Below are 21,850 nucleotides of genomic sequence, written 5' to 3' on the forward strand. Positions count from 1 at the left end.
TATAATCCCAAATTATCCCTGTATATCAAAAGAATTCTCCCATGTATATTTTTAGATTATTCTTTTATATTGCAATTATTTAGGGAGTTCTTTAATTCATAATTTTTTTTTTGCTAGTCTTCGATTGTCAGGTCAAAGCTCCTATTTGTCTCAGTTTTAATTATTCAAAATTATTTTTGCATCAAACGATAAAATTATCCATTTCCTTCTTTGTTGAGTAATCACCAAGTTCACACCCGTTAAATAACCACGAACTGCATGTACACTCAATTCCTTACCCAAAAAAAAAAAAAAAAAAAAAAAAAATGATTTCTTTCTTTTCATAGGCAACCATCCACGACCATAAACATGTATCGTGTGTATCTCAACACTGTTGATTATCATGACGAGAATAAAAAATATCTAGTAAGGTCATTTTCTTATATTCCTAGCTTCCTCATTTATTTGATGCAACACTTCCATTATTGTCACCACCATGGTGGTTGGCTTGGTGGTGTAGATCTTATTCTCAGGTGGTTCTGGGTCCGAGATCATATATTCAAAATCCTCAATTGGTCCTCGACCTTAGAAGCCTTACTTTGTTTGCGACGTAGGTTCAAGTCGCTTGTTATGACGTACGATTATTCAGCTTTACTCCCAACGAATCTATTATGGAGCGGCGGTGAGGAGCTCATGGAAGTGAACGGTAACAGTGGTTCAAACTGATCATCATGAGGGTGGAATTCCCGTGCTGACACCTGTGGGTGGTCATCTAGGGGGAGCATCGGGGTAAGGAATTGGAAATCAGACTGAACTAGCCATATGAATCAGTCTAGTTTCAACTTCTCCAAGTAACTGTCTCATTCTTGATTGCAAAAAAAGTAGAAACTAGTATCATGCGATTCAATTCCCGATTCCTGGTTAAGAACTTAACTCGATTGAGAACCAGAAATCGATGAACTGTGGTTACATATTTTGAAATTTTTATTGTTTATTTTATTTTAATAGGAATATTTGTCGTTACATTTACTTTCATTGCAGAACTAAAAATGAAACCAAAAAAAGAAAAATTGGTCGGTTCTCGATTAGACCCTGAAGCTAATCTTAAACTGATTAATAGAGTAGGTTCTAGATTTCAAGTTATGTAGAGAAAATTTCAGGTTCTAAAAATTGGGGAAATGATTCCAATAAAATAGATTTTAGATTTCAAGTGTAATTTAAATCGATTCTAAAACCATTCAACCTTAATTATCAACGGTGGTTGTCTCTGCTCACCCTTTATACTTAAAAAAAAAATCTGCTTTTGTTGTTAGTAATGATTGAAGTTCATGTTGCTTAACCGTACCATCATGCATTGCCAAAAGCAAAAGGCCTGTAAACAAATTGCTCCAATAATTGTTCCCATGTGGTTGAAGCTTCATTGAAGGCCCTTCCAGATTCTGCTTTTGACCCTAGCCCCGCCTACCGTGAAGATGTGATTGAGCAGCTAAGTAACGCATAATTGGAAAATGAATCCCCCAATTAACATTAATTTCAGGGGACCCAAGATTGGTATCATTGCATGCAAACCCATCATCTGAACAAAGAAATAATAATATAAAAAAAAAGGTAGGCACTTTCTTCTCGATTTTACCTCCTAACTTTTCCTTATTCTCCTTTTCTTCTGTCGGTGAGCTGAACTCTACTTAGCTTTCGTACATATGAAGTTGAAATTTGATGGAAGTGAGAAGGACTCTAAATTTGGGTTCCAAGAAAATTACACATTCTGTTGCCTAGATGTTCATCATCTTTAATCTACTGAAGAAAACAAAAGGTGGTCAAGCTCCTGCTGTGATGATGCTCCCACACGTGTGTCTTGGAGCACAAATGCATCTCAATTTCACTTTCCTTCTATTTGATCTTTACACTGTCATTGTGTGAGAGTCTTGTTGCAGCTATCTTTCTTTTTCCCCCTCATCGCTTCTTTTGGGGGGAGGCCAAAGCAGCTCTATGAATATCATCTCCTTTTGACCCAAATTGGCATTCTCCTCTTCAGTCTCACCGTGGGGAAGTTCACTACCTGTGTCATCTTCAGCCTTCCAACTGCATGAAATAGTTTGAGATCCTACTGCATTAGAAATAATACTAATAACAGTGCCAGAGAGAGGGGGCAAAAGAATTTAGGAATGAGAGTCCTCTAAAATATTGTCAACTGCCGCTCATGGCGGATCATGCGCAGATCTCAGCCGAACGAAGAGATTTTAAATCACTCGACCCATCAATGTTTGGTCTGTTGGGTTTTTGAGATCAGTCCAAAAGGGAACGTGACCACTAGTTTATCTTAATGGTTCTGGCTATCATTAGTTGGGTGAATAACATGTGGACACCACTATGTTAGGTTTGGATGTCATTCTCATCAACCTCCCTCATGAGTCTGGGCATGATGCAGTGACCAAAAGCGTGAATTTGACACCACTATTTTAGGTTTGGGTGTCACTCTCAACCTCCCTCATGAGTCTGGGCATGATGCAGTGACCAAAAAGTTTGAATTTGACTCTGTTTGAATGTATCCGAGGTCAGAGTAACTGTTCCTGCATATTGTACGGCTTCCGGGTAATCAGTAGATTGAATGAGGATGGCATGCAAGAGTCTTAAGTCATCTTTTGTCTTTCTAAGTATGTACAGATTAGAGAATTTCTGTTACTTTCGAGATGCACAATAGCTACCTGTGTACTTTCAACTGGCTGAATTTTGTTCTGCTTTCTTGTAGGAGACGGCAATTGTGCCTGATAACTCATGTCAATCGCATTCGAAAATCATGGCATGCTTGCCTTAGAATTTCAGAAGGCGATTTCTCTTGGGATATGAAACTCCTCGATTTAGGAGTGGAGTATTATGTAACTTAATTGAAAAGATCCTTATGGCACGTGCATCCAAATGTATTCTGATACAGAGAAAAGGAATATTACCTAAATTGAGTGACGAGATGGTGTAAGAAGATGGAAGCTTCCAGCCTGGCCAAATCCAGTCCAGGACAGAGTCGTTGTCCACCTCCAAAAGGAGTGAAGTTGCTATTCGTCATCATCTCTTTATGCTTCATAAATTTGCATCCAAAATTTACTCATCAATTCATAAGAGCAATAGAATACATATCTTATCCAAAACAGACGACACAACAGACAAGCGAGAGGGTTACGTGAATCTTACTTGCCACCTCCATGGGTAAAACTGGTATGGCCATTCATAGTTGGTCTCATCAAGATGAACTGACCGAAAATATGCAAGTACGCACCACCCTTTTGGAATTGAGTACCCTTTAATTTCGACATCTCTCATCGCCTTTCTCATCACTCCGATTATTATGTTTCCCATCCTTAGAGTCTCTGTAATGACCTGTTTGGATCATCCAGTTCTTGAGCTGCTATTTCATTTTAAACTCCACTAAAGGATGAGACCCATCAGTTCTGATAAGAAAACTTACATCTTGTGTGAATGATAGGGACAAATAGTCATTCCAACTCAATTGCTCCCCAAGCTTTGCCTTGCTTCTTTTCAGCTTCATGTTTTCCTCCTGGGGTAATCGATCAATAGCTCAACAACGAATGGAGTGACAATGGCCTATCTTTTACCGTTGGACATAGATTCTCTCTCAAACTAGGATGGACCCAAATGATTATCCATGGATTTCAAAGGTTTAACTAAAAAACTTGGAGCACAAAATTTTTCTTTAAAATTAAAGTAAAAGCCAACTAATCCTAGTCCTCTTTGCAATTTTGTTGGTTGGCTAAAAAGTAGTATAAGATCTCAGAAAAGGATAGACTACTTCTCATAGTGAGTCATTGTTGGATGTGTTAAGCACACGCGTGACTAAGCCCTCGAATCAAGTGAGTCTCACTTGGGGTCTAATTAATTCAAGAGTCTACACATGAAGATGAATGATCTTAACTGCATAACTATACATTTCAAATGATGACATAACGATCCTTATGTTATTGCAGCTCGCATAAACTATAATAGAACCGCCTTGATTATCTAGGTGTAACATTTTGCCAAATTAAAGTGCAGGCCATACCGTTAACTGTTGTAGAGCAGCTGGACAATCTGAGAGGTATTTTACTGCTAGAGTAATCAGAACTGGCACTGAATCTTCTCCTGGTATCATCATATCAATGATATTATCTGCTATTAAATCATCTGTCAACTTCTCATTTGAGTCATTTAGCAAAACATCCACTACATCTTGTGCCACTGTTGAGATCATTCGACCTTTGTTCCTTTTAGATTTTATAAGATTTTTCACCAATTTGGACATTCTCTTCTTTGCCTGAAGCCAACAAAAGAAAAGAAAAACAATAAGATGAGAAATATATTATGAAGGCAAAAAAAATGAATTTCAAATGATTAATTTAGCTTGCCTGAAGGGATCTGTGAAGTCTACTTCCAGGTACATTTATTGGAAGAGACATGAGCCCTAAGATAAATTCTTGGAACTGTTTCTTCAAGAACTCCATTCCATTGCCAGGATCAAGGCTAATCAAGGCCTTGACCAGTACTTGAAAGGCAATCTGCAGACAAAGGAAAATAAAAGGGACACTTTGGTTTATACTATAAAAAGAAAAAAGAGTTTCTTTTTCTCTTCCCCTTTCCTTTTAAGCTTAGAAGATAATTATGTTGGACCAAAATTTCAAGACAACGTATGGCCATGCAATATCATTATGCAGCCCATTGGCAGCAACTGGGGCTTCCCCACTTCTACAGCGAAATCATCTCAAAACTAGGTAGAAGCCACATAAAAAAGTTCAAAGTTCACATTCATTACATATCCAAGGAGAGAGAAGGTTTCGTTTTCATCTTTTGACTCATTTCTAGGTCATATCAAGCTTTTGGCAATAAAGTTCATCTCAAACTTGTGAGGAAGTGAATAATAGCTGCATTTTAAAGTTATTCAATAAAGCAGGATAGGAAAAAAGAAAAGAAATAGCCTACTGAAAAAGTGAAGGACCATGAGAGAGAGAGAGAGAGAGAGAGAGAGACGTACATTTTTGGCTTCATCTTGGATGAGTATTGGGTGATCATCCCTCCAACATGCCATGGATTGCTGGACGTACTTTTGCATGTCTTGGGTGATCTGTGCTTTGAGCTGGGGCGACTTGAAGAAAGACCCAACAAGGCCATGAATCCTCCTCTGCAAGCTTCCGTTGATGAGCAAAATGGAGGTCTTGCCCATCAGCTCGGTGAGGGACTTTGGGTATGATGGCACGAAAGTCTTGGCATCACTTAGCAGAATGAATTTGGTCACTTCTGCATCGGTTGATACAACCGTGGGGCTCCCAAATATGTGTGACTTGAACACCTTTCCATACCTATACACATACCAAAGAAAACCAAAAAGAAGGACAGGAGCTCAATTCTTGCATAATCTCTTCTTAGCACAATCGTACAACGGTCAAGTTAGTCAATCTTCAATGAAAATCCCAACGTGGTAGATAATTGACGTTACGCATACTATGGCCCAACTCAATTTAACTAGTCATCAAAACAGTGGGATTTAATGCTTATGAGGAAATCTTTTGAAAGATTATTTTTGTAAGCGATGTTTCGATCGCATTGCTAGAATCACAGAAAAAATCCTTTTTTTTTTCTCAACGACATTTATACATGGAAAAAAGAATAGTGAATACGTCCTATATACTGTGACTGAACTGAACTTACATGTGACGCCGTTTGTTCATGAAGGTCTCGGGTCTGTCTGAGTAGGCAGAAGCGACAAACTCGATGGTTTCACCGATGAAGGGCCATCCAAGAGAACCTGGAGGGACTTCAAGTTGAAGAGGTGGGTTCTGATGCCGACTGCGCCTCAATGACATGACGATCACTTTGTAGCAGAAAACGATGGCACAATATAAGATTGCTGTTGTCAACAAAATCAAGGCATTATCCATTTTCTTTCCAACTCGAAGCTCTCTCTTTCTGAAACTCTCTCTCTCTCTCTCTCTCTCTCTCTGTTGAACTGTACTGTATGCTTCAGTTAAATATATACTTAACACAGAGAGAGAGAGAGAGAGAGAGAGAGAGAGAGAGAGAGAGAGAGAGAGAGAGAGAGAGTTTTTTGATTCCAAGCTCATGTAGGGTAGAGTTTCTCCAATTTAAAGGTGAGTGATTTGATTAGTGTTAGGGATATTAAATTGGATTTGTTTGAGTGAGTGCCGACGGTGAAATCTTTTCTTTATGCCAACAGTCTTGATATATCAATCACTGCGTTAATAGTTTGTATTATGTGTATGGCGAAAAATCTGCATCAAACAGATTAAGGAAGTTGAAGAACTTACACAAGCTTCTTTACGTTCTTTTTAAGTTCCTTTGTTATGGGATCTCACTAGATGGAATTGCTTCGGCAAAGGCTCTCAAGTGAACCAAAGAGGTCTCATGAGATGTCCGAAGAGCCTGTTTTGATATTCAGGTTCAAGGGTTGTAAGGTAAGATAGTTAATTATCTCCACATATAATTTACATGTTGTGCGTTTGTGATTACTTCCTTTTGTCGCTTATAAAAAGTGATGCACGAGTCTAATCAATATCCAGGTTTTCTTGTTCCATTCAAGAAAGAAATCATTCTGTAGTCCTTGATTGTGACCGTGATGGTAAGGCCACTAAAGATGGAAGAAAGCTTTATTCGCGTGAATATCATTTCCTGCTTGCTTCTGTTAGATGCTCCTGCTATTGGTAATTTGGCTTTCATCCTTGTTTGGAACACGAACTACACACGTTCGGCAAGTTAGTTAGACGACAGTGATTATGTGCATCAAACGAGGTACGTTTGCGTGCATCCGCACAGACTAGCCAGGCATGATTTCTCGGATGAGTCGTGTCTGTAAAAGTAAACGCCGATCACTTGAGCAATCAGCATGGAGAGAAGCAAAATGAAGATCTGTCAAGGACTTGATCTCATCCGTGCGAAGCCAAAACTCAAATCAATGAAATCTAATCAAGACAATTCATAATGAGGATCACATGTGACGATCCTCATTCCCCGAACGTGTGATATAATACTCGGGACCCAAATTTCCGCAGCAATTATTGGTCGCAAAAGCCAAGCTAATCTGCTCATGATTACACATTCGGGTAGAGGGTTTAAATTAGCTGGAGATGGGGCTCTTGCGGTATCCATCAGCCGCACGGCTGCATTCTGAATTATAGCTACAGTGGACCCTCTTCTAATGGCAAAACAACTTGACACGAGCATCAAAGGGAGAACTTCCATACTTTGAATTTGAGTTTGGTTTTCATGCGCTTTCTTATTATAAACATCAGTATTATGATGGGTCAAACACAGTCCACAAGATCACGGTAAATCCTCTACTTTTCGTCCATGTACTTTCATGCATTTTCTAATGATATTCATGCACTTTTAATTTATATAATCAAATCATTCTACTTTCATAAATTTTCTAATCAAATCTCGAGTCGTTGAAACATTTGTTAAGTGCATTATCTCGAGTCTTTGAAATCAAACTCTTCACCTCGCCTGGCAAACCTAAGAGTTTAGATCCGTTATCATCATGGATAACAGTAGAAAAATCTGTGTGGAAATGGGTATGATGCGAAGTCTTGAGGAATGAGCTCAAAGATAGTCCTCTACTTTTCGTCCATGTACTTTCATGCATTTTCTAATGATATTCATGCACTTTTAATTTATATAATCAAATCATTCTACTTTCACAATTTTTCTAATCAAATCTCGAGTCATTGGAACATTTGTTAAGTGCATTATCTCGAGTCTTTGAAATCAAACTCTTCACCTCGCCTGGCAAACCTAAGAGTTTAGATCCGTTATCATCATGGATAACAGTAGAAAAATCTGTGTGGAAATGGGTATGATGCGAAGTCTTGAGGAATGAGCTCAAAGATAGTCCGCCACGTCCCTAATTTCTTGTGGCAAAGCGAGTTAGAACCTCCTCGTGCATGCGTGGGACTTAAATCCAACACAAACTCTGTCTCTCTCCCCGACTTTTCAGTACTCTCAAAACACAACGTTTCCATTCAATCAAAATCAATAATCATTGAATAAAAAGTAAAACCACTTTGAAAGAAAACGAGAGAAATATTATGTATTGCCCTCGAATTGACCCGAAAAATTCTCGTTGTTTATGATCAGATAATCATACTTAGAGCTTAACCTTTCGGTTGTCCCAAGTCCTGCTGAGTAGCTTCAAAATTAAACAAGAACCAACCAAAAAAGCTGCAATTATCATAAATTAGTGGAAACCCTAGATTTGTATCATTGAAGGCAGAGGGAACCCATGATTGCATAAACGCATGCATTCAAAAAATACAATTTCTTTTCCACAAAAATCATGGCATTGCTCCGTGCATGGAGAAGTCAGCTTAGTCTAACTTATCGACGTACACACCACAGACATAAAGCTTTCCCAGCTTTCATCTTCCAATTAAACCGACAGCTATGAATAAATTACTTTGCAAGTTGCAACTCCCAAATTTTCTTTTTGACCATCATCAAGCGCATTTGAACCCATAAAACCTTTGACCCAATTCTTCATTCTTCGGAATCTCAAACTTTTTTTTTCTTTTTTTTTCCCATTATTTATAAGCAACTCTCTTTTCCTTTGTCCAAACTGCGTAACTCATGATGATTCGGTTTATTGTCCATTACGTATATCGTTGATATAACACATTTCGCATCAAAGCCCACAAGTTTTGTCGGTGCTTGCGTTTGCCATCTAACATCTCGAGGACGTTAGGGAATGTCTTCGACAGCTAGATACACATTGAACATTTAAAAACAACGGGTCTAAATCAGAACCTAGCAAAATTACACCTTTTTATGTTTCTACCATTAGCAAATTATGCATTGATGGGGAGGGTCGAATCGTCTAGCTATACATGTCTTTTGCCTTATATACCCTTTGCATTTCTGACCAGTACTCGCAGCTAATGGTGATGTATTGTTTAATTGAATCAAGTAATTAGCTAAATTCTACGAACCAGCAACAAGAGCTGACGCGAAGGGAAGAATTTCAAAGCATTATGTTCATGTCTCCAAAAGCTTGTCCTGTCCTCTACATCTTGTATACAAACGGTTCCCCTTCAATATCATCAAATTCCTAACCCTAGCATTTAGCATAACCATTGTTTATGAGGCAAAACAGACGACAGATTGAAAAAATGAAAAATGACACAGCTATATCTCCTACCTCCTACAATACTAGAGATTCTTGTAGCCCTTTAAAAAGCTTTTTACTGCCAATATTTTTCAAAAGAAGACATGTACAAGCAAATGAACTGAACTGAATTCCAGGAAGATAACCCTCCAGAGGATGATGGTTCAATGTCCATGAGAATAAGTTCTTCAATCATGAAATTCATTCAGATTGAGCAACAAAAGTTCAACACCTGGAAGAGAAAGGGTTGCTTAATCTGAGTAGCCCCATGGCATGATGAGTAGCAAGGCGATCCATTAAACAGGTGGAAGAGACTTTGCACGAATGAATTGTTTGAGAATGGCTTTCTCCTCATCAAGGCGCTTCCTTTCTTCACGATCTCTAGGTTTGAGCTTCCTCTTCTCCTCCAGTATCCACTTGAAGAGTTCACGTTGTCGATCCTCTGGAATTGGCTCTCGTGGTTTCACAGGCTCTGCGATGATTGGTACAGGTTTCTCAGTAGCAGCAATAGTCGTGGTCACTGTAGTTGGCACTGGGGTTGAGGATACAGCTTTGGAATCTTCTTCCTCTGTTATGGTTTGGTCCTTCTTGCTGGTCCTCATGAACAGGTAAGCTACAAGAATATGTAATATTCAGTCAAACAAGCAAAGGCCCCGAGGTTTCGAAGATTAGAAATCACAAGGAGACAGGTTGACAAGATTTCTAAGGGATTTACTAAATTGCTTAGCAGGCACACCATGATCATATACTTAGTTGCCTGACGATACAATCACGAGATGACAGGACAGCTCAAAAGATTCTTAAGCTACAATTTCCAGCTGGTTTAAGCTATGGATAAATCAAAGAAGAATAGATATGTAGCAATAAAAAAACTGCAAAAATATATTCCTTCTATCATAAAAGCAATGTGACCGAGATCAGTAATCTCACTAGTTTATAATTTCTTCAGGACCTTCTGCCTTTTATCATATTTTCTATATAGGTTAATATGCTAGTGATATCCAAATTCCAGACAAACAGGTGGAATAGGTGAGGGTAAGCTGAGGTAACATAGTTTTGGTAAAGGTCATTAAGCAAGCATTGAGTCCATCCCGCTTCACTTGCTGTATCTTCAGAAATTCATGCATTTCAGAGTCTCATCATGCGATGCATCCCAAGGAACTAATATCCATGGAGAATTTGCAACATTGCCACAAACAACTGTGCATAACAAAATAATCACAGTAGCTTGAATAAGCGACATCAGAGCCAAATCATGACGATTTCCACATTCAACTGCATTGGCAATACAGGCAATCGAAGGAGTAGGGTTCTGCCGGAACTCTCCATCCATTTGGCATGTGCATTGATCCTATTAACAGGTTTCCTTTCCCAAATTTTGAATAAATGGAAGAAGGGGATTCATTCATTCTAATACATTACCCATGTGATAGCAGTTATCACTATAAGCAGATATACCTGACAGAGCAAGAAATAAACTATTCCTTTTCCTTCATGATGCTTGTAAACATAACCATACAGCATATCTCTTACACCACTTTCTTGGAGGGCATAATGTGAGCTTCAAGGAGAATACCAGGAAAAAATAAAAATAAAGAGCAGGATGCAGGGCTCCCGTCTCCAAAGGGCATTTCATAGAGTTCTCGACTAATGAGTAATGATTGCCAGTTTCCTCAACAAAATTTGCTATCTTCTTCCAAATTATCAGAAAGAAGTATTGTGGAATATCCAACACGAACCTCAAGCAATAGTTCTGCCGCATACTTAAAGCGGTGCCCCTAATAGTGTACGCTCACAAGATACACCTCTGTTGTCATTGCATGCCGTAAATGAGTTGGCTTCAGAACTTCAAGAACGATCAAGAGAAAAAAAGGAATTGGTCTACATAACATTTCACATGGAGTTCATACTTAAGGTGCCATCCCTCAAAATAATCAAAAAGATTTAGCGGACCATTTTTGAAGAACAAGTTACTGTTAGTGCAAGGCCTAAAACCCAAGACACTGGCAAGATAACTCCCACTAACCTCCTATTGTACTAGACTTCTCACTCGTGGTCATCCATCCACCAAAGCTAGCTAGAACGTTCACGAGTTCTAGTTTTTAACCATCAAACCAATTAAGATATTTCGTATAGTTCATGGAAGACCTTTTGTAGGTCCAATTTGGAAATGCAGTCTACTGTATGTCATGTGAAAACACATACAAATATATGCTGCGCAACCAACCCTTGCAAGACGCGTCAGCAAGTGCTAGCCATGAGAGTCTGAAATCTATTCAACTTCCATCACTTAAATCTCACCATAAAGTGCCCTTTCCACCAGCCGCAACTGCAGTATCAGATCAATCGACTGGTGGAGTGCATAGGACTAGTACCCACCCATCAGATTCATGCGACGACCACATAACCGAATTAACGCCCCGAAACCAGTTGAGGCATTTTAACAAACACCCATAAGCACGTACGGGGGAAAAAAAACGCACGGACCTCCAACGGCGAGATTGACAGTCAAGAGCAGGGGCCAGAGGAACTTATAGCGGCGGGCGAAGGACTCCTTGGGGGGCGGCGGCGGGGGCGGAGGCTGCGACCCCATCGTGTACGACGCCGCGGCCGACGACGACGGCGGCGGCGGGGCGAACTCCTTCGCGCTCTGCTTCAGCTGCGCTGCGGAAGCGAAAAAACGATCGGGGGTGGCGTCGACTACTGAGATTAAAAAAAAAAAGAAAAAAAAGAAGAAGAAGAAGAAGAAAAGACGCGCCCGGACAAAAGATTCTCAAAGGTGGTGCAAGGTTGCTGTTCACTCGATTGATATACTTCTTTATATGAAGTTTACACCTTTCTTTGCCATTGTTTTCTCAGGTTGGATCGGAAGGGTTGGTTGACGATGATGAGGCTCGAAAGGGTGGGTGGGTGGGGGGAGAGTGACGGTGCTGCGTTACCTTTCTTGGGCTTGTTGGCGTAGAGCTTGGGACCTTCGTCGCCCATGGCGAACCTTTCGATGTTCTCTCTCTCGACTCGATCTCGATTGGGTACGACAGCGACTTCGCTTCTGCTGTTTCAGATCATCTGCTTCGCCAAGCCAAGTGCGGGATAAAAACAATATTCTTTTTCTTCTCTCTTTCTTCTTTCTTCTTTCTTTTTCTTTTTCCCTCTCTGGAAAGCGGTCGGCTCGTTTTCTCAGCAGCCTTGGGTGCGTTTGGTAACGTTTCTGTTTAAAAATTGTTAGGGAAGCGAGAAATAGAAAAAGTGTTTACGTTCAGAGCAATTTCAACAAAAACGCGTTTGGAATCGTATAAAATTTCTGTTTCTAGAATAAAAGGAAAAACACGCGTTTAGAATCAAAAAATTTCTTTTTACGGAATAAAAAAAGAACAAAACACGTTTGGTAATGCATGAAATTTCTGTTCCAATTTTTTTAATTGTTTTTTTAATAAAGTGTAAACTTAGGGCGCGTTTGGTAACGATTATTCCAGGAGCCGATTCCGATAAGAAGCGGTTTTTTGATTCTGCTCCTGAACCGATTCGAGTAAAAACACGTGTTTGGTAACCGTTCAAAATTTTTATTCTCGGAATAGAATTGCGTTTGGTACCGTATTAATTGATTCATGTTCCAAATTAATTTATTTTGATTTTTAAATAAATTTTAAATAATTTCTTTTGATTTTTAAATAAATTTTAAATAATTTCTTTACTTTTTTACTTTTTTTTTTTTTTTTTCTTTTTCTTTTCTTTTTTTTTCCCCTTTTTCCTATTCTTCTTCTTCTTCATTTGGCCGGTCGCCGGACCGGCGATCGGCCAGACGAGGGCGGCGACGCTCACGGAGCGCCGCCGGCCCTCGACGAGGTCGCCTTCGTCGGCCGAGCCTCGCCGGGCACTGGCGAGGCTCGCCCGGCCCGCCGAGGCTCGGCCTCGCAGTGGCCGGGCCGGCCTCGCCCGGCCTCGGCGAGGCTTGGCCACCGGGCGGGCCGGGCGAGCCTCACGGCCGGCGGGCGAGGCTCGCCCGGCCCGGCGCGAGGCTCGACCTCGCCCGATCCGGCGAGGTCGAGCCTCGCCCGGTGCCGGCGAGGCTCGCCTGGCCACCGGCGGCGAGGCTTGCCCGGCCCGTCGGTGGCGTGTCGGCCTCGGGTGCCGGGCGAGGCCGGCCGCCACGGCGAGGCCGGGCCTCGCAGATCCGGCGAGGCCGAGCCTCGGTGGGGCCGGGCTTGCCTCCGCCCGAGCTCGCCGGACCTCGCCCGGCTCGGGCGAGCCTCCGCGATCTCGCCGAACCGGCGGCCGGCGGTGGGCCGGCGACAGCGGCGGCGGCCGGCGGTGGACCGGCGCCGGCGGCGGCGGCGGTGGGGCCAGCGACCGGCGGCGGCGGCGGCCGGCGGTGGACCGGCGACGGCGGCGGCGGCCGGCGGTGGACCGGCGACCGGCCGGCGGCGGCCGCGGCGGCGCGGCGGACGGCGGCGGGCGATGGCGAATGGCAACCGAGATGATAAAAGAGAAGAACAAGGTTTTACCGTTTTGATTCTTTTTTTCGATTCTCGGACGAGAATCAAATTTTTTTATTCTCAAATCTTGTCCAAAATTGTTAGGAACAAAAATTTACCAAACGCAATTCTCGTCCCGGCGATTCCGAGAACAAAAATCGGAATGGGCGCTTGTTGGGCAAGTTGCCAAACAGGCCCTTAGTATTGAATTATCATTCTCATGAAATGCTCATCAATTTAATTTTGTTCATATTAAGTGAAAATAAATATTCTAAACTTGATCATATTTGCTTACTTGGAAGAAAATCTTTTAAGTTTGTCCCAAAATTTTCCCATTTGTTTTTTTTTTTTTAATAAAGTGTAAACTTGGTTTTGAATTCTCATTATCATAAAATGCTCATCAATTTAATTTTGTTCATGGTGAGTAAAGTCAAACATTCTGAACATGGTTATAAGTGCATACTTTTGAAGAAAATTTTATAAATAAAATTTGTACCAAATTCTTCTCACGTGCCTTTTTTTCAATGAAGTGTAAACTTGATATTGCATTATCACTCTAATGAAATGCTTCGGTGAAGACAAACATTCTGAACATGGTCATGTGCATACTTGGAACAAAATTTCGTAAGTAAAATTTGTACAATAAAAGCTACCTAAAAGAAGAATACCTCATTAGATCTCTACATAGACCCTTTCATACATAACATCACAATAATGAAGTAATATAGTTCATTGTTCAACTTCATCACATTGGATTTGATAAGTGAATACTTAAAAACAAAATTACAAAAGAATATGTCTTCGTGGATTGGCACCGGCAAGGCGAAACTTTGCATGGATCCACCGAAGTTCTCAAAGCATCAGCGTCGATAATGGATCCACCAACGCCAGTATTGTTCACCTGAGAAGGAGACAACCAATTGAGATAGAGTGAGGATGTACTTTAAGTAAAGAAAAATTCTCCATAACTTAAAGAGAAAAAATTGAAGCATTATAGCCATAAGATACGAAGGATCTCGCATAATGTATAATCCCCAACATTCCTACCACAAAATGAAACAAAAAAAAGAAAAGAAAAAGGGGAATGCCTAGATTTTGTCTAATGATGCAAATGAAGACCAACAAACAACAAGAGGTTTATAACACGTGAAACCTGCCTATACGTGTTCAAGAACAATCGAGAATCGGTAATGCAAACACCTAGGCTGGATTAGACACATTGTCAAACGTGTGGTAAGCATGGACTGGGGGAATAATATTAACGATTTTCAGGACTCGAACTCATCGCCGAGACTCAAAGAAATCGTTAAAAAAAAAAAAAAAAGCATCCGAAATCGGTAACATTAGTTCACTCAAACCCGACATGCCCGTGGACTAACAGAAAGAACAAGCCTCGACTTCCGATTGGATCAAAATGTGGCTGAGCCGCAAGGGTTCATAGAGACACAGAAAATACTAATATTAGACCAAATCCAAGCAATACAGGACAAAACGCGAATTGAGAAGCTTAACACAAAGGCAGAAAAAGAAATAACAATAACTTGGACATTGATTCACATCACTTTGATATATTCAGCCACAAATCCATAGATCTACCAGATGTCATAGAGATTGAGATTAAAGAAACAATAATGTATAGAACTCTGAGACTAATAAAAGGCTATTTCGTCATGCCCGATGTTGTCAATTGACAGTCCACACACAATGAAAAGTGTTGCCAAACTAATGCTGCCAAACCTAAAAAAGTTTGTCGTTATTACATGCAAAATGAGCATGCAAGAAGTCAAATGGACATAATCACTCTGTCATTTCCAAAACCGCAAGGAAAATGCACCAACACATAAGAATTGCCATGAACCTGGTGACAACAATAGAAAACTGAAAGAACTTTAAAACAGATTACAAGGAGGCAGCAATGAGAGAGATCATCTAAAAGGAGTGTATGCAGGAAGGTAAAAGTAGATATTAGCGCCGACAACCAATCTATTTTTGAAGGGACAAACAGGCTCGTTCTTGTCACTCATCATAGTTAGATAATGGCCATTGATAAGTATAGGCTTGAATAAATAGTTCTCAAGATTAGTATTGGGCAATCAGAAAATAATAGAAATAAAATTATTTCGAATGGGAGTGCCATCTACTTTCAATTCACAATAACCATTTTTATAGATACCTTTTGCAGTTGATCCAGGTAACTTTGAGCATGCCCAACTGCCGCTGGCCGTTCTGTAAGTTCTTTCAATCTAAAAGGACCAAAATCTCATGGTTAAAGCGTATATTGCAAGCTAAATAAGAAAATGACAACTGAAAGAGAACTGTTCCAGATATTCCCTTGGTCAAAAGCCATCATTTCCTCCGAGGATAAAACAAACCTGAAAAAAATTGGATCACCAATTGCTTTTAGCAAATTCAGACGCTCTTGAAACTCTGCCGCCGTAACATCTTCACCATCCATGTAAAGCCATTCTTGCACCTAAAACAATAGCCAAATAACTAATTAAATACCAGATTACGTTGTATTTGTCTAAGCTATTGGGGATGAGAGGGAGGGAGGGAGGGAGGGAGAGGATAACCTCATCAAGCTTTGTAATGAAAGATTGGCGTTCATCAGCAGTAGAGACCTTTTCAAGTTCCTCAGACGTCTCAATCTGTGAGCAACAGGAGGCAAAACATTAGCAACATTAGTTAGCATAATAGACAATAGGGCAAGTAGAGGAAAGACACAAACGCAAAACCTTGGAACAATGGAGATGAAGATAATTTGGCGAGAAAGTGATAATAAAATTCATGGCTTTATATGTTCAGCGTTTATAAAAGTTGGGTTTTGCTTTTTCAGAATAATAAACAAATTAGGTTTTTAGATTTTCTTCCAAACTCACAGGTAATTAGTGGAACAAATTGAAGGTTAAAGCTGGGATCAGCTTTATCGAGTTGATTCAGTTGCCGGCCAAAGAAGGCCTGACGAAACTTTGGACATGGAGAGAGACGGGAACAAAAAAATTAGATTCTGCTAACAAAAGAATGCGGCCGGGTCATAAACAAACGAGTCTCGTAATGGAGCCTCTTTGCTTTTGTCGGATTCCCTTTTATCAACGACCCTAACCATAATTTAATTAAATTATTTTCCCCCTCTCGCGAATATCCAGATTAATGATTAGGGCTAATTCTCCAAAAAAAAAACCTCAATTTTCTGCCCGATCCCAATTCTGCTGGCTCGAGCAGAGTTGAGCGTAAGCAGCAGCAAGCGAGCAGACGCTCGCTGGGCAAGCCTACTGGTACAAATCTCGAGCGAGCAGACGAGCATCCATCGCATCTGGCGGGCAACACTGCTGCAGATCTGGGCGAGCGCTGGCTCGAGCGAGCCCTAACACTCGAGCTCCGACTAGCCATTGCCCAGATCTGCGAGGGGTGGCTCTCGCCGAAGTGAAGGCAATCGGTGAAGGAGGAGCAGTGACCACGTTTACCTGGTGAAGGAGCAGCGGCTGTCGAGACAGGCGCCCGAGAAGACGATGGAATTCTCTCGCTCGCAGAGGAGGCGCTCGTCGCAGAGGAGACGCTCGTCGCAGGAGACGCTCGTCGCAGGTCGGAGGAGGAGAAGCTCGTCGCTCGTCGCAGGTCGCCGGAGGAGAAGCTCTTCGCCCGTCGCTCGTCGCTTGTCGCAGTCGCAGGAGGAAGCTCGTCGCGGGGGAGAGGAGGCCTGTTCGAGCACTATCCAAGAAATAAGAAAGGAACACAATTTTGTTCCTTTTTTGTTTCGATTTGTGTTTGAAACAAGAAACAAGTTTTTGTGTGTCTTGTTTCATTTCTTTTGTTCCTTGGAAACAAAAGAACAAAAAGGAAAAACGCACACAAACGTGCGTTTATTCCTTTTGTTCCCATGAACAAAAAAGCGAAATTTTGTTCCTGGGAACAGAAACAGGGTGCAACCATGCAGGCCCCTTCTCGCCAATCGCCAGCGGTCAGTTCGCTGCTTTCTTCATTTTCAAGTTTCTTTTTGTTTTCCGCTTGTGAATTGGACGCACTTTAAACTGAGAAACCCGATCCAAATCATCAGATAATTAATTACCTTAAAAGAGCATCATATCATTTAAAAAAGATTTTTCAAAAATATGGTTTGTTTTGCTTGAAATAATTAATTAATGAAAATGATTTGTATATTGACAATAATTAATATCTAAATATTTCCACAAATCTTAGAAATATTTTTCGTTCTTTTATTTATGACGTCATTTTTTGGAAAATAAATTTTAAATTATTATTTTTTGTGTAACAAATGGAGTTGATATGATTTTTTTTTTCAAAAACTCAAATTAACAAGATATAACAATCATCGTCGTCAAATGACGACGGTTATGTTAACACCCTAATTCTCTTTTTTCATTTCTATGATAGAAGAATAAAATAGTGAACATGTTGACTCATTGTCTTTAATAATCAAACTCAGCATGTAATAAATTTGTCATTTGAGCAAATAGGTAGACTACATTAAACTTTACCAATAATTTATGAACTACATTACAATTAAATCGAAATTTGTAGATCATTTATGTTGTTTTCCTCTTTAAAATAATAATTAGCCATTGATAATAAAGAGCGAGTTGTTTCGGGGTTTGTATAGTTTTTCAATTCTCCATTCTCCATTCTTGGTTTGGTTGTTATCAAGGGACCGGGAATTGAACCACATAGTGCCCCCGTTTTACTTTCTTTAGAATTGATAACCGTGTAAATCTAAAACAAAGTGGTTCTTATTCCCGGTTCAGTCCGATTCCTGATTCCATGCGCATTCATGCTCAGCCCCTATCAAATCACCCTCCCGTAATAGATCATGAAATTTGGCGAGCCCGATGAGCACATCCACAGGGATAAGTCGAATTGGGCCTTGAGAAACTCTAGCAAGGAAAAGCCCAAGATGGCCCAACACGAGCACGACCCATCATCGTCTTCGCTCTCCGTCTGCGACGGCGCTCCACTCTTTCTTCCGAAGCAGAAACTAATCGCGAACCGTGCCGACGCTCTCGTCCCGCTCGCGCCCCAGCCATGAGAGTGCTCGCCGTACCCACCCTGCCGTCGCCGGTAGCGCGAGCGCCGTCGTGTCCTTGCTCGTGCTCCTGGGACACCCAGCAGAGGCTCCCGTACAACCGCAACGCCCCCAGGAACCCCAATTCCGGCAAGCTCAAGGCCCCCGCCCCGACGCCGCCCCTCGCCGTCGCCGCTCCGGCCACCCGTTCGGGCCCTTCCGTCGCGGACCTTCTCAAGCGCTCTGATGCTCGCCCGCCGCGCGCTGGAGGTGCGGTCACTCGCGCTTCGCTGTCGCACGAGCTTTGTGTCTGCCTGGAGTTGTTGATGGGTGTGCTTTCTCGAGAGGTGTTTTGCTTGTGATGGGAGCGAGAGGATGAGTGGGAGTGGAGTGTTGTTTATTGTCGAATGATTGGCTCGCTCGTTTGCGGCAGTAGAGTAAACTTGTAATCGCTGGTGGAAGATTTGACGTTGGCTGCCATTCATTTCTGTAGCATGTGTTTGCATCGTGAATATTTTGTTGAAGTGGATAATGTTTTATTGTGTTGTGTTGTGCTGTTCAGATGAATTTTACTTGGGGTATGAGCTGTGGTTGCCTAGTCCGCCGAAAGTGGAGAAGCCTCGGTCCGTCTACAATGCCGCGCTGTTAGCTTACATTGGGGATAGCATATACGAGGTGTGTGCTCCCCTGAGGTTGAACTTGTTTTGCGACATTCATATTGTCAAATTGAATCATTTTGAAGTGTAATGAAAGGAACCGTGGAGACAGGTTCTTCCATTTTGGAAAAGGAATATCTTGTGGGAATAAGAGTAGGAGTTCAGATCAGATATATGCATTGTAGTTATGAGGACTTTGTCCCAGGAATCGAATTCTTTCAATAATGCTCACTCTTTGTGCTTCTTAAATGTATGCAGTTATATGCTCGCAGGCACTTTTTGTTTCCTCCCCTGAGCATTGAAGAATTCAATGATCGTGTAACATCTGTAGTACGTTGTGAAGCGCAGGTAAATTGTAGTTCTTGACCTAAGCTTCTTTTCGCTGTAATGCTTTCTGAGACTTTGAAAGAAAAGTACGTGCTCATATTGAAGTTTCAAAGTTTGTTTGCGGTGCTCGTTATGGTCTGTGTCCTCAGTCCTCACCTACAAAAAATTTCACTTCACCATCTCAATTATATATATAGATATGTATGTAGGTACGTACGTACGTATGTACATACGTGTTGTGTATACCCTTGAAATACAGAAGTCAAGAATGGATAGAAAAGTGCATGTCTCCTTATCGAGGCATACTGTGGGTTTTGTTGAATGTGGTTATAGATGTTCATTTTACTCCGCATACCTTAATATTGCCGTCTTTTATGGTATCATCTGGTTTAGAGGTTTGAACTCACTGTGCTTACACAATCTACTTGCTTCCAATGACATCTGGATTGATTGGTTGCTAAATTTCTTTCCTGCTATTATTTCTTTTCACATTGCGCTGTGGGCCATTCTTTGCTGCATTCCAGGATGAACTGCTTCAGAAGCTGCTTGCTGACAATTATCTATCAGAAGGGGAAAGGTGGGTAGAGGTTGCGGTGCTCCTTAATAACAGATGTGCCACATGACTATTTCACCCTTTTTATCTTTGTTATCTTTCTCAGAAGCTGCTTTGCTTGTCGCAGGGATGTTCTTCGGTGGGGAAAGAATGTTGGTACAGCTAAAACACGGTCTAGAAAACGTGCTGGTACTGCAGTTTACAACAGAGCATCTTCATTGGAAACTTTGGTTAGTGCCGTTGCATGACTAGTAGAAAAAATTATAATTCAAGCAGTGAAATTTTAACAATTATGAAGCGATCCTATGGTTCTTCCTTTCTGTTTTTATTATATCACATTTTCTATTACATTGCATCTTTGCAGATTGGTTATCTGTACTTGACAAATGTGAAACGCTTGGAAGATGTTATGTTAAAGTTGGGATTCTCAACAGGTGCTTCATCTGAATGGCTGCTGAATGAAGAGACACTAGTAAGTTCTAGCTTGGTGATATGATCTTTCTGTCACTCTATTGTTCAATATGACTCGTGGGAATTATTTCACTTGTTCAATATAACCGAGTGTAGCTGGGTCCCATATGTCTTCTTTGCCACGATCTTTTCTTTCTGTATTAAACCAGTAGTTATTAATATCTATGTGGGGTTGAAATTTTTGCTTTGAGCGGTGGAAATGGATTTCTTTGTCCATTCTCTTTGATAGTGCTGGTATTTACTTGTTGGCTAATACATGTCTTCTTCCACGTCAGCTAGTATGAAAGAGAGGGAAGATAAATACATGACACATGGCTGTGACAATGGCCAGCCACCACTGAACCTCAAAAGTGCAAATGTGGAGAGCGAATCAGGAAGAAGGTTTTAAGTCTTGTTATCTTCGATTAGATGATGATGTTAGTCTTGCCTTCTTGATTTGGTAGAAAATGTTTTGTTCACTGCCAGTATCGGAAGAATGTCTGGGTTTACATGCTCCTGTTGCGCTGTACTACACGCACCACTGGACAACTTATCGAAATCAGGTTGTAACTTGTGACAAGGGGGAAATTTTTCTTAATTGGCTTGGGTCGTAAGTGTCAAAGCTGCGAAGAAATGCATACTCGGTCTCCATTAACACTCTCTCCTCTTCTTCCCTTTACCTCTCAGCTGTTTCTCTGGTTGCGAGACCTCATCCTCACGCCCCTTGTGAGGTGGAGGGGAAAGGCTGCTGAGTGAGACATCACTAGAAAGCACCCACATCTGTATTTTTGAGTCTTGACCTGTTCAGTCATGTCATTCATAAATGGCATCGGCACATGGACCCTCGTGGTGAAGCTCGAATTATTTATGCAAAATGTCGGTCTGACGGAGGGGTGGCTTCCTAGTATGGGGGGAAGTTGGTGGGCATGTGCCATGGCCCATGTGGACCGCCCGAGTCATACGTGCGACAAGGGCCAAGGTGGTGGGTTTGTCTTTGTGAGACCCCATATTCCAAAGATGTCGAGTGAGGCCTGGGTAAGAGATCAACTCCGCAGGTCATCAGTATTCAGTAGAGTACTCCTTTTAAAACATACTCATGTATTTGAGCTGGGGAACTACAGTCAATTACCATGGCTAATCCTGAAACTTGAAGTCTTGAAAGGCCTCTTTTTCCCCTTATATTCAACCCGTTCTTTATGTGTAAATCCAGCATAGGTGAAAAAATAACAAGGCCTTGAA

At 41.2% G+C, this 21,850-nt stretch overlaps 4 protein-coding genes across 7 annotated transcripts; 1 reads left to right on the forward strand and 3 right to left on the reverse strand.

Moving 5' to 3' along the window:
* Positions 1 to 1,660: 1,660 nt before the first annotated feature.
* On the reverse strand, positions 1,661 to 5,953 carry LOC104449963 (3-epi-6-deoxocathasterone 23-monooxygenase CYP90D1). Its single transcript, XM_010064318.3, is given in 9 exon segments — positions 1,661 to 2,038; positions 2,040 to 2,061; positions 2,928 to 3,052; positions 3,166 to 3,351; positions 3,440 to 3,529; positions 4,031 to 4,282; positions 4,374 to 4,523; positions 4,997 to 5,321; positions 5,671 to 5,953. Coding segments are annotated over 9 exon segments (1,443 nt in total). The 5' UTR covers positions 5,901 to 5,953; the 3' UTR covers positions 1,661 to 1,975.
* Positions 5,954 to 9,068: 3,115 nt separating this feature from the next.
* On the reverse strand, positions 9,069 to 12,275 carry LOC104449964. 3 transcript variants are annotated; one of them, XM_010064319.3, is made up of 3 exons: positions 12,076 to 12,275; positions 11,624 to 11,800; positions 9,069 to 9,749 (listed from the first exon to the last, which is right to left on the reverse strand). In XM_010064319.3, exons 1-3 carry the CDS (start codon positions 12,119 to 12,121, stop codon positions 9,433 to 9,435), a joined length of 540 nt encoding a protein of 179 aa, XP_010062621.1. In that variant the 5' UTR covers positions 12,122 to 12,275; the 3' UTR covers positions 9,069 to 9,432. The 3 variants fall into 3 exon arrangements, with proteins under 3 accessions (XP_010062621.1, XP_039171979.1, XP_018732268.2); XM_039316045.1 differs by lacking the exon at positions 12,076 to 12,275 and adding an exon at positions 11,895 to 12,025; XM_018876723.2 differs by lacking the exon at positions 12,076 to 12,275 and adding an exon at positions 11,972 to 11,999.
* A 1,908-nt stretch (positions 12,276 to 14,183) lies between these two features.
* Positions 14,184 to 18,292, reverse strand: LOC104436332. Its single transcript, XM_039314579.1, has 6 exons — positions 18,276 to 18,292; positions 17,073 to 17,316; positions 16,182 to 16,256; positions 15,981 to 16,081; positions 15,782 to 15,851; positions 14,184 to 14,509 (listed from the first exon to the last, which is right to left on the reverse strand). Exons 1-6 carry the CDS (start codon positions 18,290 to 18,292, stop codon positions 14,354 to 14,356), a joined length of 663 nt encoding a protein of 220 aa, XP_039170513.1. The 3' UTR covers positions 14,184 to 14,353.
* A 276-nt stretch (positions 18,293 to 18,568) lies between these two features.
* Positions 18,569 to 21,266, forward strand: LOC104449965 (mini-ribonuclease 3). Of its 2 annotated transcripts, none has more exons than XM_010064322.3 (7): positions 18,569 to 18,895; positions 19,188 to 19,300; positions 19,540 to 19,629; positions 20,133 to 20,185; positions 20,289 to 20,391; positions 20,526 to 20,633; positions 20,908 to 21,266. In XM_010064322.3, exons 1-7 carry the CDS (start codon positions 18,646 to 18,648, stop codon positions 20,914 to 20,916), a joined length of 726 nt encoding a protein of 241 aa, XP_010062624.2. In that variant the 5' UTR covers positions 18,569 to 18,645; the 3' UTR covers positions 20,917 to 21,266. The 2 variants fall into 2 exon arrangements, with proteins under 2 accessions (XP_010062624.2, XP_010062623.2); XM_010064321.3 differs by having other exon boundaries at positions 20,912 to 21,266.
* The last annotated feature ends 584 nt before the right edge of the window (positions 21,267 to 21,850 follow it).

This window comes from Eucalyptus grandis, chromosome 6 (assembly GCF_016545825.1).
Source record: "Eucalyptus grandis isolate ANBG69807.140 chromosome 6, ASM1654582v1, whole genome shotgun sequence".
NCBI lineage: Eukaryota > Viridiplantae > Streptophyta > Magnoliopsida > Myrtales > Myrtaceae > Eucalyptus > Eucalyptus grandis.

Excerpts from the sequence above, each read along its gene's own strand:
- LOC104449964 (XM_010064319.3), bottom strand. The coding sequence starts at position 12,121 with ATGGGCGACGAAGGTCCCAAGCTCTACGCCAACAAGCCCAAGAAAG. Across the intron at positions 11,801-12,075 it reads CGCCAACAAGCCCAAGAAAG|CGCAGCTGAAGCAGAGCGCG; the intron begins GTAACGCAGCAC and ends TCGCTTCCGCAG. Across the intron at positions 9,750-11,623 it reads TGTCAATCTCGCCGTTGGAG|CTTACCTGTTCATGAGGACC; the intron begins GTCCGTGCGTTT and ends ATATTCTTGTAG.
- LOC104436332 (XM_039314579.1), bottom strand. Across the intron at positions 15,852-15,980 it reads GGTGATCCAATTTTTTTCAG|ATTGAAAGAACTTACAGAAC; the intron begins GTTTGTTTTATC and ends TGGTCCTTTTAG. Across the intron at positions 14,510-15,781 it reads ACCTGGATCAACTGCAAAAG|GTGAACAATACTGGCGTTGG; the intron begins GTATCTATAAAA and ends TCTCCTTCTCAG.
- LOC104449965 (XM_010064321.3), top strand. The coding sequence starts at position 18,646 with ATGAGAGTGCTCGCCGTACCCACCCTGCCGTCGCCGGTAGCGCGAGCG. Across the intron at positions 19,301-19,539 it reads TTGGGGATAGCATATACGAG|TTATATGCTCGCAGGCACTT; the intron begins GTGTGTGCTCCC and ends AAATGTATGCAG. Across the intron at positions 20,186-20,288 it reads TATCTATCAGAAGGGGAAAG|GGATGTTCTTCGGTGGGGAA; the intron begins GTGGGTAGAGGT and ends TGCTTGTCGCAG.